The 17,730-nt window shown below is 36.2% G+C and overlaps 1 protein-coding gene across 15 annotated transcripts in view; it reads left to right on the top strand.

Moving 5' to 3' along the window:
* The window catches only part of HEPACAM2 (HEPACAM family member 2), a 63,513-nt gene that overhangs the window by 20,426 nt on the left and 25,357 nt on the right, over nt 1-17,730 (top strand). For all 15 annotated transcript variants that reach the window (XR_003006183.1, XR_003006184.1, XR_003006185.1 and 12 more), the window contains one exon: nt 7,951-8,247. Coding sequence is in view for 12 of the 15 variants with exons in the window: in XM_024767141.1 (XP_024622909.1) it covers nt 7,951-8,247 (297 nt within the window). In the remaining 3 variants the exon portion in view is untranslated. The remainder of the gene's footprint in view (nt 1-7,950; nt 8,248-17,730) is intronic.

The following is a 17,730-nucleotide window of genomic DNA, read 5'->3' on the forward strand; positions in this document are numbered from 1 at the left end:
AAGGCTTATTATAGAAAGTAACATTTGAGATGGACCTTGAACAATGGGTATGAATGGGGCAAGGGGCAATGTCTGTAAAAAACATTTCACACAATAGGGACAGCAGACACAGACACTAAGCAGAGGTCAAAGTATTTGGCAAATGGTCCAGTTTAGCTAGAGTGTAGGATACAATGAGGAATAGATAGAGGTTCCCCACTCCCTTCCATCAGAAAGTAGAGCGTTCCTATGAAACCTTGTGTAAACCGAAATGGTATAAAGTGAATAAGCAGTTGCCTTATGACATGTCTTGCTAATGGATGCACAAAATAAATCAAAATAAAGCACAGTTGCTCACAGACGCAGTTCAAAGCTATGGAGCCTTCATACGGAGATACTGAGTGTAGTTCCCTGGGAAGGGGCTTGGTGGCGCCACTTTCGCCGCTGGGGTGCCCACTGCCTCTAAAACGGCTCCTGCAAAACAAACACTGAACGCTATTTTTTGCTTTTCATCTTTTTTGTGAAAGCAAAAATCCTCTTCAGATTTCTTTCAGTCAGCTAAAACAGGTACTAATGTAGGTCTTTCATAAAAGCCAAGTGGTGTAATGCAAAGTTTTTGAAATCAGAGGATACCTGTATATTTGAGTCAGATTAGGGGGAACTTTGAATGCCAGGCATTACTTGGTAAACAATGAGGAAAATTATTTTTAAAGCAAAGGTTCAAATTTTTTAAAAGACTACAGAATGTTTTATAAATAAATACACACATATTCTAGACTAAATCAAGAAATGTTTATCAAGAGATCACATTTTTCAAAATGGATCACAAATGTCATGCAATTATAGAAAGAGTGTTTATAGGAAAGGGAAAAAGGAAGGTAGGATATATTTTATTAACCTATAATATAGAGAAAAACGTCACCAATTTTGAACTCCATACAGCGATTAAACATGTCTAAGAGCAATATGAAAGCATTTTTTTCTGAAAAATATTGTTCACACAGAAATAGAAAAAACTTCATACATTGATTGTGTAATTCACCTTTGGTGTAGGGGAACTCAAAGAGGATTAACTGCTAGTCCAACCTAGTTCAGAATTCAATGTCTCAAAGATGAACAGAGAAACAGAAACAGAGGAAATTATATTAAAGATTGCCAGAGAAGAAGGAAATTACAGTTTTTCACCAAAATATACCAAAACACTCACTAGAAGCAACTTATATAAGATTTATTACAATCATTAGTTATATTGTGAAAATATTCTGTCTGCCTTAAAGCACGAGGCAGAGAAATTTACGAAGTGTAAACTGTGACTCTCTGCACGACTAGCATTGAATTGGAGTGAAAAATTTAGATTTGGCACCATCTGTTATACATGTAGGCATATTCTTGACTGAATAAGATTATTCTGACATGAATTAAAACTTCCATTCAACTCCAGGTAGCACAGACCTAAGCATTCAAGGTACTTGAACACAGTGAAAGAAAATGTGAGCAGACAAATGGAATCAAATCTAGGGCTATATAGACACATCCTTACATTGTTCTTTATTATTTGATCTAAATGGTTTACATTCACATAGAAAACATACAAAATGCAAAACATGATATTAAACCAGCCAGATACCATCTACTGAATATTAATTTAGAGGAACCATCATTCAATGTGGTAAGAGCAGAAGTAAGATTGTGTTGGAGCATTCTTTGTCCACTGAAGAAAACCTGATTTTATTTTGTTTCAACCATGGACTCTAGTAAATATCGTGTCCTTTGGAGAGTGTAGTGGATAGCACGGTGTTATGAGCCTAAGCTGTCCATTCAGACTGCCATCGTCACCCTGTACGTCAGTTTCCTCACTCCTTATCTACACTGTCTCAGTGTAAGGCTAATACCTATCTCTAGAGGGATGGGGAGGATTAAGTGAGATTTTATGTGTAAAGAAGGCAGCAAGTGGCACATAGGAAAAACTCAATAATGTTCGCTCTTTTGCTTTTCCTCTTTTTTTTTTCTTATATTTTTTTCCCTTGGAGCCCAAACTATGCTTACATAATTGGCAACATGACAGCAAGAAGTTGTGGAAAGCCTGGGTAATTTAGAAGATACCTGCAAAGAGAAAACTGAAAGAATACTTTGAAAAGAACTTTCTTCCCCAGACGTTACCATTATTTACCACATTTTATTTTTCTACATGAAAATATTTTCTTTACATGAATTCTTCTTATTATCTATTTATCTCACCATCTATTTACCTATCTTTAAACTTTAGCCATAGATGTAAATGAAAAATTCCTGGGGGAAATTGCATAAGCAATTACAGGTACATGAAAGTATCATTTGCATCTTGAAATACACTTTTGCTTTGCTATATAGTTTAGTTTTATCTGGCAAAGTGAAAATAAGATCTTTCTTTCAACATGTGCAAGTTCATGCCATCTTATAATTATCACAGAATATGGTGATACACAGTGTGTAAAGTATTAAAATGGGGGGAAAACCATAATCACACCTGTAAATGTTAAATATTATGCTTTAAACTCCTAAATCCTCTTTCCTTTCCTGTGTTATTTGAAAGAATTAGAATATCCCCATCTGAATCAGTTCAGATTTTACAGGACATATCTTCTATTTACAGACTGAACTTTCTTCTTTGCACTCTTTTAGGCATAGTCTATGGAAATCTCACAGAGAAACACCTGTCATGAGTAAAGACTAATGACAGGTAGTAGAAAGAAGAACACTTGGAAAATTTTACAATGTGAGTTCCATTTCCACATTGTAAAGATGAATTATCTAGATGATTTAAGATTTTTTACTCTTACTCTGTGGTAATTGTGAATAGAATGTTAATAATTTATTTTCTTGATTATTTTTGCATTCAAATGCAAGAACCTTCACTTGGTCAACATCTCATCTTATTGATCTTATTCAGTAATTCATTTATTCACTCATTCACTTATGGTTTGATTTGATTCAGAAATCAAACATCATGGTCTTGTTTGTGCTAAGCAGTTTTTACCCATGTAACATACAGAAACACAACCCAGATTCATTATTTTTTTTTACTGTCACAGTTTTAGCCATTTTGTTGTTTGTTTTCGTTTCGTTGGTTTTGGTTTGGGTTTGGGGTTACAAGAATTAAATAAAATATGTAATCTGAAGAACTGTCATTTACCCTATTGATACAGCATCAACATGCTTTCAATCTTTATTATTCCATGCAAACTGAGAATATGTGCCTTAGTTGATGTTCCCACTTCCCTTTCTTCACCTGGTTATACCCTCCTTTTCCTTCACAATATCATCTTCTCCAGAAAGGCTCACCTGCCCCCAACCTGGTCTCAGGTCTTCAGTGTCACTAAGAGGTTTGCTGTGCTCCTGCAGCACCCCACGCACATCTCTCCCCTGGAACTCACTGTGTTATGTTTCCTTGAGTCTCTTCCACTCATAAGCACCTCAGGCCAAAATAGGAGCTCCGTGTTATTCATCTTTGTATCCCTAAGGCAATACTTGACACAGATTAAGAATTCAATAGGGGTTTCTTGAATTTGGCTAAAATGGACCAGATTATCTTTCTTCATATCCCTTTCAGATTTCAGTGTTACTTGATGAAGCTGTAGGAAGGCTAAATTCCCATTATAACAGCTTCTTAGTTATAGTGCTCTGGCCCTTCGTTGTTATGTTTTGCTTTGTTTTTGTTTTTTCTGACCTTTAGCAAAGTTCCTCAGTAATGTAGTAAATGTTATATTCCAATATTCCCCTGTAGAGGACCACATCATCATTGAGAATTTCAGCATGAATCACCTCTTCTATTTTCTTAAGGTGCTGTTTCTATGACAATTTCCTTCATGAAAGCAGGAATTATTTTTTATTTTGGCAGAAAAAGTATAACAAAATCAAGAGTGACTAGATATTTATGAGGTTATGATGTCATAACCTGGTATTGGCCTTGGTGGAATACAATGTCAAGCCAGTAATTCAGGCTAGTAGCTACTTGCAGTTCATGAAATGTGTATGCCTTCCAGCTCTGTTGTAAATAATAACCCAGTAACTGATGCATTTTGTGTGCAACATATGGCACTGCTGCAGGGAAGTGCTCTAAGTGATAAAAATTAAAGAAAAAAAGGTCATTCACAGTAAATACTTACCATCTGCTCCCAAGCAGGGTGGCAAGCAGCATCATGATGGAAATTTAGGTACTGTTCCTGCCCAGCCATAAATTGTTAAAGAGAACAGATGATATGTATTTTACAAGTCACTCAGTAAACAGCCATTCCTGAGGCAAAGGGTTCACTTCTATTGGGAGTTCTCTGCCAAGGGCAAGAAACTGAACCACAGTCAAAATAGAATTATCCTTTTGCTTTCATCTTCAATGTCAGAGGCCACACTGGTTGAATCACTCCAAATGTCTTCAATTGGATTGCTCATTCCCATGAATAATATACTAGGCTGCACTTCAAAGTAAAGGATGGTCAGCCTGATGTGCTAATGAGAAGGAAATAACATCATAGTATAGGAAGAAGAAAATAGATTGTAAGCTGTAGGTAGAGTGTGATAGACAGACGATAGATGATAGATAGATAATAAATAGATAGATGATAGATCAATCTCTGTGTGTGTGTGTGTGTGTGAGAGAGAGAGAGAGAGAGAGAGAGAGAGAGAGAGAGAGAGAGAGAGCGAGAGAGAGAGAGGGAGGGAGAGGGAGAGAAAAAAGGCTTAAAGATCATATACTGAAATAAGGATATTCATTCTCTGAGATGAAAACAAGTGAGTTTTCATCTTCATCCTTCTCTGGAATTTTATGATTTTCTGCAGTGAACATGTATTTCTTATAAAATCAGATAAAATATGCTACATTTTAAGAAATCATGTCAGAAGCAAGGAACTTAAATTCTTCAAGGTGTTAGGTTGCAGGAACTGGAAGAGGTGCTTGTGTGGTGGCTGGGGGAGTTTGAGGTATTTGATGCTGACTCCGAAGAGCCACATATAGCATATAATTAAGCAGACAGGAGAGAAAATATTATGCCAATCATGAAACCCAATAAATGAGGAAGTAGCAAAATCAAAATAAACATGAGTATAGGGAAGAGGAACTAAGACAATCAGATTCCTTTCTTTAAAAACATGTTTTATTTTAAACTAGAGTGATCATTAAATTAGATAATCAACCTTATTCACCAGCCTTGGCTCTAAATTACTGTGGACTTTCTCTGCAAATGGAACCCACTCTCCAAAATGGAAGAATTACTACTTTTGAGACTATTCCATTATGTTGCAAGGTCCTAAAGCATTTCCAAATGGGAAGTTCCCCAAAAAGTTTTGAGTAATGTCAGCACACTTTGAAAGCAGTATTTCTCATTTTTACGTGTGTTAAATTGTCAAACAATTTGTTTTTATACTCGCATTCTATAAACCCTGAAAACAAGTGGGAAGACAGAAAATACTGAATGACCACACTTCTCTTCCTTTTCAAGCCTGCCTCTCTGCTCTCAGACTTTAACCTTTGTGACAGACTCGGGGCTTTTGCTGCTCCAAACCTCTGTTGATTCCTCCCATTGGTTTCCTACTATGGGAACCATAACCAGTGCCCACCAGTCGGTGGCCTTTGCTTCCCTAATGTTCTATCAATGCTGACAACTTGAGGGAACCCTGCTGCTGCACTGGGTCTGAGATAATAGCAACAGGAACCGGTATACGACACCTCAGGTCTCCTCACAATGCCTAGAACAGTATCATGCACACACAGTAGCATCTCAATATTGATTTTGGTTGAGTGAGTGAAAACAACTTTTCATTCCCATTACACAATATTATTCAATGGAATTCAGAATAAGAGTGTTTTATTTTACAACACGCAGTTCTAAAGCAGGGGTTTTCCTCTGAGACCGTATCACAGCCTGAAATGAGAAAACAGTATGACAGGGTTCTAGTTCAGTCACAGGAAAGGGGCATTCATTTCTCTTCACTTTAATGCTCCATCTCCAGTTCCTGATTACTTCGAATTTGAAGATACTTCTATGTTTGCTTTCTGAAAGCAGGATCATCTCATGTATACATATTAGTATAAATCTACAGGGTTGCTTCAGATGCCTCTGTGTCTTTAGGAAGTAAATATGTGTAAAGTGTATGTCCTCTAGCTAAATATAATTTATTGTTTTGCACCTTCAGTTTCTGTTGTATCTTGGGAAATTTGTCTCCCCAATGGTAGATTGGTCAGAATATGCTGACATAATGGAGAACCATTCTGGGAATCTGCAAATTTGGGGTTGGCTTGCCAGTATCCAAAATAACTTTAGCATGGCATGAATCATGGTGTTTCAAAGGTAGCACAATTGGCAACCAGTCATCTAATCAATCTTTTTATAGTAAAGGTGAGGAAAGTGAGACCCCAGAAGTTTAAATGACTTTTGAAGAACACTTTACTAATCATTGACAAAATCGGGATTTAACCTCATTATCCTTCTGTCTAATCACTACATTATATTATTCCACACAATGAGAGATGAACAGTCATTACTTTTTTTTAAATCAGCACCTTTGAGATTAGGTTATTTATGAGCAATCCATCCATAGCCTTATCCAGTTTATAAATTCCTTGAGAGTAGGAACTGTGTCTTACACATTTTTTATCTCTCTTAAACATTTTTTATCTCTCACATATTAAATATATTATGTAACACTTAGTATCTCTCAAACAAGTATTTTTTGATTGATTACTTGATTAACTGAGTACAGAATTAATGTATAATTAGACAGTAATTTATTGTAGAACAAATAATACAGTTAGAAAACCAGAAATTATTTTGATATAGAAAATTTATACCACTTAACAGTTTTTTTGGAGAGGTAATATGAATAATTAAATACATATATTTTATAGTCCCAGAACTGCCATTTAATAGCTATGTGACCATGGGAAAATTAATTTTTTAAATATCTCTTCCTTCACGTTATAATGGGAATAATAACATTTACCTTATGCAGTTGCTTTAAAGATTAAATGTGGTTGTCTGCATAAGTACTTAAAGTGTCTTCAGATGGTGAATATCCAACAAATATTGGTTATCGTCAGCTGAAAAATGAGCACAATAATGCCTAAACCTTAAAGTTTTTAGAATATAAGCCAGGATATATATGAATGAGAGAAACCTATCTAGCTGGGGAATATTTTTTAAATCTCTTTTTATATGTTCTCTGAAGAAATCAGTGGGAAATGTGTCTTTATCTGCAGGCAATCTTGTGCCATAGAAATAGCAAGCTGCTACAGGAATATTGGAGTGTAAGGAAAAATACCAGGGGATATCCATGATTAAGTAGTTTATTGATGATCAATGAATATTTGTTGATGATAATGAAGATGTATTTTTTCCAAATGGAATCTATGCTTAGCTTGTGGGAGGAATTTTTTTAATTCTTTAAACTCTTAAAATGTCATGAAAATATGGAATACTCCTATATCTTTTTACACAAATTTTTGTTCCACGTGAAAGTGTGTAACATAAATATTTGCATGAACTGTCCCAGCCCTTAGAAGAAAAGTAGATAATACTCAAAGAAAGGTTGTCAAAGAGAAAATAGTGGCCATAATCTATTTTTTAAATGCTTTTAAGTACAACTACAGTTTCAGAAAGATGGAATTTGTCTAACAAGATTGCAGATTTATCTATACATGACTCGAAAGCTTAGCACCACAATCATGATAACAGTGTCTATAAAATTATATCCTAAGTTTTAGGGCTTACACTATTTCAGATAAGTTCAATTACATCTCAAATTATTTCCATTTCCATGGATACCAGAATAAAACACTTTTAGGTCCTTATCATTTACTGGGAGTCTAAATGAAGATCTATTGGCCCACATTTAACATGAGGACTTTCATGGAAAATAAAATGCTGCTAAGCTCTCCCAAACTCAAAAACTATGTTGTAATTATTTATGTCACCCCTTTATTTCTTTTTTCAATTAATGTAGATGGACCTTATGGACTTCAAGTTAATTCTGATAAAGGGCTAAAAGTAGGGGAAGTGTTCACTGTGGATATTGGAGAAGCGATCTTGTTTGATTGTTCTGCTGATTCTTATCCTCCCAACACCTACTCCTGGATCCGGAGGACAGACAATGTCACATATGTCATTAAGCACGGGCCTCGCTTGGAAGTTGCATCTGAGAAAATAGCCCAGAAGACAACTGACTATGTGTGCTGTGCTTACAACAATGTAACTGGAAGGCGAGATGAAACTCATTTCACCATCATCATCACTTCTGTAGGTGAGTGTGATGTAAAAGGCAGGGATCCCAATGAAACACAAATGCACGACAGCCTTCCTCTACTCCTATTTTATACCTGTGTGGAAGAGAATATCATTGTGGGATTGTTCATATACTCTAAGAAACTCTTCCCTGAGTTAACTAAGCCATGGTTTCTAAGAGTCAAAGAAAGAAAACCCAAAGAATAATGGAGAGAGAATTCAATTGCTAGCTCTGAGGGGCTATAAAGAAAAAGGGAATTCAATAAATTACTTCTAAATGTATATTCTTGCTTTCCTGATTTTACAAACAGGAATATAAGAGAAGAGGTTATTCATTTAAAAGTTTTATATCTACTGTTGCTTTAGGTCAGATGAATACATCTCCATGAAATCTGGTTTTCCTATCTGGCTCCCTTCTCACTGTCCTTCACAGGCTTCCCTTCTTCTTTCACCATTTAAAACCTGAAATCTGAAATCTGTGGGAGTTCACAATAGGGGTCTCAACACCTTGGAAACTACACAATTTTGTAAGTCTGTGAAATTTGGCATTTTCTAGAAGTCATCTGATTTTCAGAAAGGTCATCAATCCAAGTAGTTAAGAATCACTGCCTAAAATATTTATGTCCACCAAATTCCCAACTTTCTGAGCCTTCTCTTTTCTCTCTACAGTATGATTTCATTCTTCTGTATGATTTCATTCACTCCCGTGGTTTCATGTGACACTGGTACATCCCAAATCTTTATCTTTAAAGATCTAAAACTGTATTCCCAGTTACCTTCTAAATGTCTCTACTTTCAAGTACCAGAGGCAGCATACTGTTTCAATATATCAAAAATGAAGCATCTTCTTTTCCCCCAAATTGCCATTCTTTCTGTATTCCCTGTTTAAATGAATGGTCCTAGTATCTACCAACCTTAGCCAGAAAGCTAAACCCCATCCCAGACTTTTTTCTCTTGCTTATTGCCCTGCCTAACATCCAGTCATCGAGTTTCCTTTCTTTCTATCTCTCAAGCCCATTCTCTTCTCTCCTTCTTCCTTCTTCTCCCTTTTTCTCCCCTCCTCCTCCTCTTCCTCCTCCCCTTCTGCTTTCTCCTCTGCTTCCACCTTCTTCTTCTTTTACTCTGTCCTCTACTGCTACTACTGCTACTGTCAAGTCTTTCTTAGACTCTTCTTTGCATGCAGACGAAGACAAGCCAGATTCCACCTGGGGACAACCTGGGGACAGGCTTGGACAGGAAGTGGTGGTCAGGGTTTCTGTGATTGGTAGAGGAACAAGTTTGCAAAAGGCGCCGCTCATTAATACCTTCTGCATTGGTGTCTTCTCTTTCTCTGTCTTTACAGCCCTGCTGCCTAGAATAGGGCCCGTTACATAGACAGAGTCAGTACATGTTTCTTTAATATATAAAGCAAGAATATAATCCTTGGAATTCTTAGGCCAAATTTTGCAGTACTTGGCCTTTGGGCCATGTGCATCAAAATCACCTGGGGAGGTCTAATAATGTATTTTCATTAAGATACCTCAGACCTATCAGATCAGGACCTGGCAGCTAGGATCTTGGATCTGATTATTTAGCAAGCACAACTGTGACACCCACTTGTTTAAGGTGGGTTTTTTTTTCTCCATAGCCTTTTGAATTTAATTTAAAACTCTTAACGAGCCATTGAGAATGATAAGACTATTAAAAATTTACAGATTGATAAATATATGGTAGGTGGGGCCTTCCCAAGACTCCATGAAGTTAAGGGTATTCATATTTGCAAAATCATTTCAGTACATTAGAATTTACATATTGGCATGGTGAGATTTTGTTTTTTATCGTATGAAGAAAATACCACACTCTCTAGAAGAGTGATATCCAGTGGAACTTTCTGCAATGAAGGAAATGTTTGATGTCTGCTCTATCCAGTATGGTAGTCCCTAGCCTCATTTGACTTTTGAGCACTTAAAATATGGTTTATGCCACTGAGGAACTGAAGCTTTTATTTCATTTTATCTCTATTAACTTTAATTTAAATGTAAATAGCTGCATATGTCTAGTGGCTACCATATTGGATGATGCAGCTCTAGAATTTTTACCTGAATTATGCTTCACTTGGGCAGTAGTTAATAACATATTTCCCTTATAGGTCCCCAAAGCATGTATGTGTTCAGGGTTATATAAATCAGGCACTCATTCATTCATTATTTAACACCTATTATGGGCCAAATACTCAGGTAAGCATTGAAAATGCCATTAAAAAAAAATAATTCCTGCTAACAAGATGCTCACAATTCATATGGATGGCAGGCATGTATGTAAACAGCTAGCATTCTTTGCTTTCTATTTTACTAAATTTTTAATATGATTTAATGAGCTTTTCACCTCAGTGGTTAACTGAAACATAATTTTGAAACACACCATAATTAAGTATATAAAATAACTTTGTGGCAATCTGGATGTTCTCATAGACTTGCTCCTCATGCTCACTGCAAGTGAAAACATGGCTATACTATGTAGGTGTATACTGCAGTGAAGCCTTTCTTACTACCTAAACTTTCTCCATTAATATTTAACCAAGATATTGTCATAGTATCAGAAGCCCCCAATATTTGATTAAGATCTTATTACCAAGGTCCAAAGACAGCTACAGTCTTAATATCAAATAATTACCTTTTGTAAAATCTAAAAAACCTGTTTGACCAGTACAAAGACCAGACATTTGTTATTATTGTAAATAAGAAGAGCAGGTGCTTATTTTTCAGAAAGATTCAATGTTGTCAACATTCATAACCTCTTTGTGGCTTTTAGAGCTGTTTTCCAGTCCCCAAATGTCCACAGATCTTAAACAGTGGCAAATAGCAAAGAAAATGAGTAGTATTGATGTGTTTTAAGTATTTGATTTTTTTTAAAGCTTTCCAAATGAATTAATCTCTGCAATGCAGGTTAAGGGTACACCAAGCTACAGTGAAAAAAATGGACATCTCTTGTAACTATCAATTGAGCACTTACCATCCACTTTGATGAGCTACCTATATTAATATCTGTGGAAATTTTGAAATAATTTAGAGGGATAAGATACCTGCCTCTGAGATATTTTCAAAACCAAGTTGTGTTTGGCATAACCAGAGTCCAGTTATAAGGAATAGATGAACATTTGTTTTTAATGAGGCAAAGAATGTGGCCAATCAAAAAGTCTCAACAATAAGAAGTGGGAGGCAAAGGGAAAAGGAGTCAAAGATGACTCCAGGGTCACAAATATGGAAATAAAATAACAAAGTCTGGAAATAATCAAAAGTTTTATTAGGGACTTTCAGTTGGGGAGAAGAAGACTGGAGAATGTGACAATTAGCTCTATGTTTTCCTGCCTGTGTAAGACTAGACCAGATGGTGCCTTCCAGCTCTGTGGGCTATGATTCACATCTAATTTGAGATATCAGTTGACCTTTCTGTATCTTAGTAGAGATATCCTAAAGAAAACAGGGGAAATAGGCAAATTCACACAGCTAGTTGGTAATAAAATAGTATCTAAATTCAAAACCCTTTTTTTAACCACTGTATAAACTGTCTCCCTGGATGTTCTTAACTGAGAATATCAATATCTAAAAGATATGTCACATATATACAAGATATGTCACATATATGTACAAGATAGTGTGTATTTTCTTATCATCTTAACTAACTTCATGCTATATACAAAGATACTCTGGTTTGTCCAGACATGTGTATACTTTCATACTAGTGAGAAATTATGAAATATCTGTAACTAAAAGTAACAGCTAGCATATAAGTTTCAAGGAAAGAATAGCAATTAATGTAATAAATTAGCATTCATATTTTGGAAAAAGAATGATTTTATTACTTTAATTAAAGACTTCCTTGAATGCAAGTGTCCCTACTTTAAAATTTAACTGGGCCTAAATCACTATTGTGACATGCAATATGTATAAAATGAAAATGTTTATGATCAGAATGCAAATGTTCACATTTAATGAAAACATTCCACCGTATATACTATTAGAGTTCTCAAGAGCCACATGGCCATAGTTTGAGATTTAGCTATAGTAGAAATATTTTTGTACATGATTCAGCAAAATCTATCATTTTTTTCATATCTATTGTACATTTTTCATAAAGAAAATAATGGGAAAATGACACTACTCCTAGGCAGAAAGATAAATTTACTGATTTCTTCTAACTACCTAGAAATTTTTCTGGTTAAGATCTCCAGGAGGTGTATTTCACCTTGGACCATGGGATGTAACAACTGAGATAAGCTGCAGCCCTGACATCCAGAACCCGAAACGTTACGTGACATCCCATGAGCATCTAGCATAGAACCACGGTGTCTGTCAGTTGGGGCCATAGTAGAGTGTGGAAATAGCATGCCTCCCCAGTAGGGCACCTTCCTTTCCATAGGGACATGAATCAGCGGCTGTAATCAGCTAACAGATTGGATGGGAGAGATCTCAGGACTCCATTCTGATCTTGAAATAGACACGCTGACTGGAACATACGGCTATCCTGTTTTAGGTGCAGTCTCTCAAGCAGCAGGGTTGCGATGGATACCACACCTCTTGCCTATATTTGCACTTAATATGTTATTTCATTTTATTTGTTTGTCAAAGGAGGGGGCAAATAGCATTTGCACTAGGGCTTTGGTAAATGAGTCAGTCATGTTTAAATAATGGGGAGAGTGGCATGCTATGTGCTAAAGAGTACAAAACTCTCTGAAAGGAGGAAGAATGGGGCTCCTGCAAGTATCCAGAACTGCACTTGGGCTCCCTATACATTCTTTGTGGCAATAGGGTCAGAATTTCCCTGCTGACTTATTTTCAAGTTGGGTTTTAGAAATCCATCTCTCTAAAATATACTTGCCTAGAGCTGACACAACGGCAACTGTGCCCCTTGATTTGATCCCAGAGATATCTGGCATTTTTATTTTGTGAATTTCAAATGCTGGACCTGGTAAATCTTGTGTGTTCTGGTAGAGAGAAGCAGTGCTGAGCATAGAGAGCCGGGATGCTCTAGAAGAGAAGGGGGCCCAACAGGGAAGATCATTTGTTTCTGAGAAAAGGACTATCTCTATTCTTCATTCTCCAGGGAAAGGACACTTGGCCTTTGCCATAGCCAGGGTTTTAAGCTGACAGGTGCTGGTCACCTCAGGGTGGTTCTCTGATGGAGGGCTAACAGAGGCCAAGGGAGAGAGAGGAAAGAGGGCAATATGGAAGGAGTCTGAAGAAATAAAGAAATAATGGTAAAGGGAACGAGTTGGAGCCTCTGTAGGACAGAATGTACAAATTCAGTCATTTTAGGAAACACAAAATAAAAGGGACAAAAAGGTAAAAATAGAGAGGGGAGGAGATGTATCTCATATAGTATGAGACATCCAGTCATTGTATGTTAAACCTATTACAAGGCCTCAGAATCCTGGAAGTGCCTGGCAAAGAGCTGATGTATGCCATAGTGTAACTTCAGCATAAGAATGAGAAATACTCTGAAATAATACTTATTAGCATATTTTCAGGTTTAAGGGGGAAAAAATAGCTGACACTACAGTAAAATATTTTTCATTGTAAAGTTCACTGTTGAAACTGGACTAGAATAAATTAGCATTGAATTTTTTTTTTAGGGACTAAGGGATATTGAATCTTAGTGAAGGCAGTCTGGCTATCAAGAAATGAGAGAGTCAGAGCACATCAAATCTGGTGTTAGAAAAGGTTAGAGGAAAAACTGAATATATTGGGGGCTACCTGCCAATTATGAAAACCATTCTTGGGCTTCCCTGGTGGCACAGTGGTTAGGTATCCGCCTGCCAATGCTGGGGACACAGATTCAAGCCCTGGTCCGGGAGGATCCCACATGCCACGGAGCAACGAAGCCCGTGTGCCACAACTACTGACCCTGCACTCTAGAGCCCACGAGCCACAACTACTGAGTCCGCATGCTACAACTACTGAAGCCCTCACACCTGGAGCCTGTGCTCCACAACAAGAGAAGCCGCCGCAATGAGAAGCCCGTGCATAGCAATGAAGAGTAGCCCCCTGCTCTCCACAACTAAAGAAAGCCTGCACGCAACAAAGACCCAATGCAGCCAAAAATAAATAAAAATAAATAAATTTATTTTAAAAAAGAAAAGAAAAGCCTGGGAGAAAACTATTCTTTGACCATGGATCAACAGCAAAAAATTAAATTTGCAGTCAGGGAAAAAACTATGTTCCAGTCCCAGTTCTAGGACTTACTGACTATGGCCAATATTTTCATTTCTCTGAAACTGTTTCTTTATCTGTACCTATAAATGACACTTTAAATTTCTTTATTATTTTCATTATTACTGATATGATATATCTATACCAAATAAATGGGAAACAAATGTACATTTGGTTTTATATACATATAATGCACATACATTTAATTGTGCATATCTGAAAATTGTGTAGTTTTGATTTTAGTATTGGATCTAAAATAAAGAAATAAGAGAATTCTCTTGATAAGAGTGGTGCCCAACTCATATGCTGTGTCTTAAATCATGCCATTTTATTATTTAGTATTTCTTAACAATTTTTTCTTCTTTATTACTTTGCTTTTGTATCACTGCTTGTGTCTCAAGAGACCATTCTATTTACCTTTATCTTATTGACAACCACAGCAGAGTATGGGTCCTTCTGAATTTATACTTTAGAAGCATGCACCTATATATAGGGTCATTTTTTTTTAAATCTCAACAAATTTCAAAAGATTTATATCAAGCAGAGTATGCATTCTAAATAGAGTGGAATTCAACAAAAAAAATCAAGAAAGAAAACTCCCAGGCATGAGGAAATTAAACAATATGCTTCTAAATAATCTCTAGGATAAATAAGAAATCACAATGAATATTATAAAATATTTTGAACTTAATAATAATGAAAATACTTTTCAAAACTCAGGGGATGTTGTTCAGTTAATAAGATTGTCTACACATACGAAAGTGATGGAGAAATTGTTGATTGTTACACTTAAGAAAGTGATGGAGATGATAATACAGATTAAATTTAAAAGTGCATTGTTTCTGTAGCCATTACATTACATATGGCGAAAAAAAATTGAGTTCTCCCGGTATTCAAAATCTATTTTCCAATTTAGCAAAGAAGCCATTCACATCACTGTTAAATGAAATTCCAATGAATGTCATTGTTGTTTCACTTTCATCTTAGTACATACCAGCCAGCGTTCGTGTTGAAGCTACACTTGTTCATCTATGATGTAAACTATCTCTTTGCTGAATTGGATAGTAACCAAGCATTTATTTGAAGTATAATTGTTTCAAAGCATGGTTGCATATCACCCACAGGTTGAAAATGCAAGAGTTCAGCAAAAATCAACAAAAGCATTCCATGAGAATCAATTAGATATATGGAATTAACAATAAAGAGTACTGCATATTTTATTATTAATTCTAAATTAGGCTACACATCCTTCATATCAGTAAAATTTATAACTTTTGTATGTATATGTGTGCATATAATTCTTTTTGATACTCAGTTACTAACATACCATTGGGTATAGTGTCCTATTTACATAAACTTCATGTAAAACTCTTTGGCTGCCTCGAGTCATATAATATCTGAGCAACAAAAGAACTTAAAAACCAATCATTCAGGCCTCCTCCTTTTACTACTGGAAAAATCCAGACCCTTAGAATCAAGTGGCTCATTCAAAGCTTCCCAGCTCTTTAGAGAGAACAAACCTGTGAAGTAGGAACACAGTATCTGAAGAAAGGCTAAGACCTCACACAGAGATCACCCAAATGCTAAAGTAGTTACAAACCTAAAGCTCAGCATTCTAACAGTGGGAGAATATAACAAATTATTAACCAAGAGAAAAGGAGGAAAAATAACATTTCTAATAAGTTTTGTGATGTTCTGGTCTAGATCAGAACCAATAAATTGCCATTCTAGTCCATTTTATACTACCTTGCATTTATTTCTTCCACCCAAAGCTAAAAGGACTTTACCTTAAAATCTGTTTAAAAGCAATAAATATTACACAGCTATTGTAATCCCATAAAAAGAACATTTTAAGAGCACAATTCTCTGAATGCATATCAGAAATTTATAAATATACGATCTGAGATGGTAAAGATTTTTGGTGATGAAAAGCAACCTGCTTAAACTCTTAAGGACTTAAAGGGAGTACAAGAACAGTATTACATGGGAAAATTAGAGGAGATAGCATGATTTCCATGACTTTTTAACTGGAGTTTAACATATATGATCTACACTACATTATGAAAAGATTCTGGGAAGATTAAAAAGTGAAAGCATTGTAGGTAGAAAAGCTGAGAGTACATATAGGTCCACAATGAAAGAAAGGAAAGATTAAGGTTTCATCCTTATCTTGGCTGCTGGAGACCTCAGTAGAGGCTTTGTGGTGGAAGACAACATGGTGCAGGCTGGATATTTATTGCAGAGTTGAGTCCACACCATGTTCTTCACCACACCCAGATCCTCCAAGCTGTTCTCCACCACGGCAGAAGGGAAGTGACATCCCATAACTTTCACTTCCACATTAAACTGGACAGAGACAGGCAACTGCCACCATTCATTTCCACATCAATGTCTGATTCACATGATAACATGGAAGACATCTGTTACTTGCTTTTGTTGAAGGCCACACAACTTTCCACTTTATAGATTAACTCTCTGACTAAGCATGTTATAGTCTGGAACTGGTGTTAACATTGCCATACTTAGTAAGTTTTGTCAAAACAGCATCAAAGTGAGGCAGCACAAAGTGTCAAGAGTCTGGGGGCACATCTGGACTTTGCCACTTACTACCTGAGTGACCTCAGGCAAGCCTCAGATTCCCATCTCTAAAAGGGGATAATAATAATATTACCTCCCTAATAACATTGTTGTGAACATTCCATGGGTTAATACGTATCATGTGCTCTTAGAAGAGTCTGATGTATTATAAGCACTCAGCAAGTGTTAGCTTTTAGCACTATATTTTATATAGAGATATTAACAAAAGGAATGACTTGCAAAACAGTGAATTGTAGTCAAAGGTGGCACTTTAAATGTCTTATTGACAATCATACACACATTCTATTTTAGGGATTAAAATTTCTTTATTGGTCAAAAATTAGTAATTATTTGAAATGAACACCTCCCCTCTCACACCTTTAACTACATACCACTGCCCTAGAAAATCCACATACCTGAACAATGTTAAAAGAGTGAGATGGAAAGAGAGAGAACAACCTAGCATCTGGGGATGTTTTATACAATGAGATCCAACAGATCCAAGCTAAATGCTGGTGAACACTATTGAAAAGTATGATATGAGCTATTTGCTACATCTAGTACAACATATTGGTATTATCCTGGACAGCTCGCCACATTTCCAATCACAAATATCCTTAGAGAGTTTAGTATGTATTCTAAAATAAGTGCCTGCCTTCTGTTTGGTCTCACTCAGACTTCTCTTTCTTTCTCTCTCTCTCTCTCTCTCTCTCTCTCTCTCTCTCTCTCTCTCTCTA

Source organism: Neophocaena asiaeorientalis, unplaced genomic scaffold (genome assembly GCF_003031525.2).
Source record: "Neophocaena asiaeorientalis asiaeorientalis breed wild unplaced genomic scaffold, Neophocaena_asiaeorientalis_V1.1 scaffold70, whole genome shotgun sequence".
Taxonomy (NCBI): domain Eukaryota; kingdom Metazoa; phylum Chordata; class Mammalia; order Artiodactyla; family Phocoenidae; genus Neophocaena; species Neophocaena asiaeorientalis.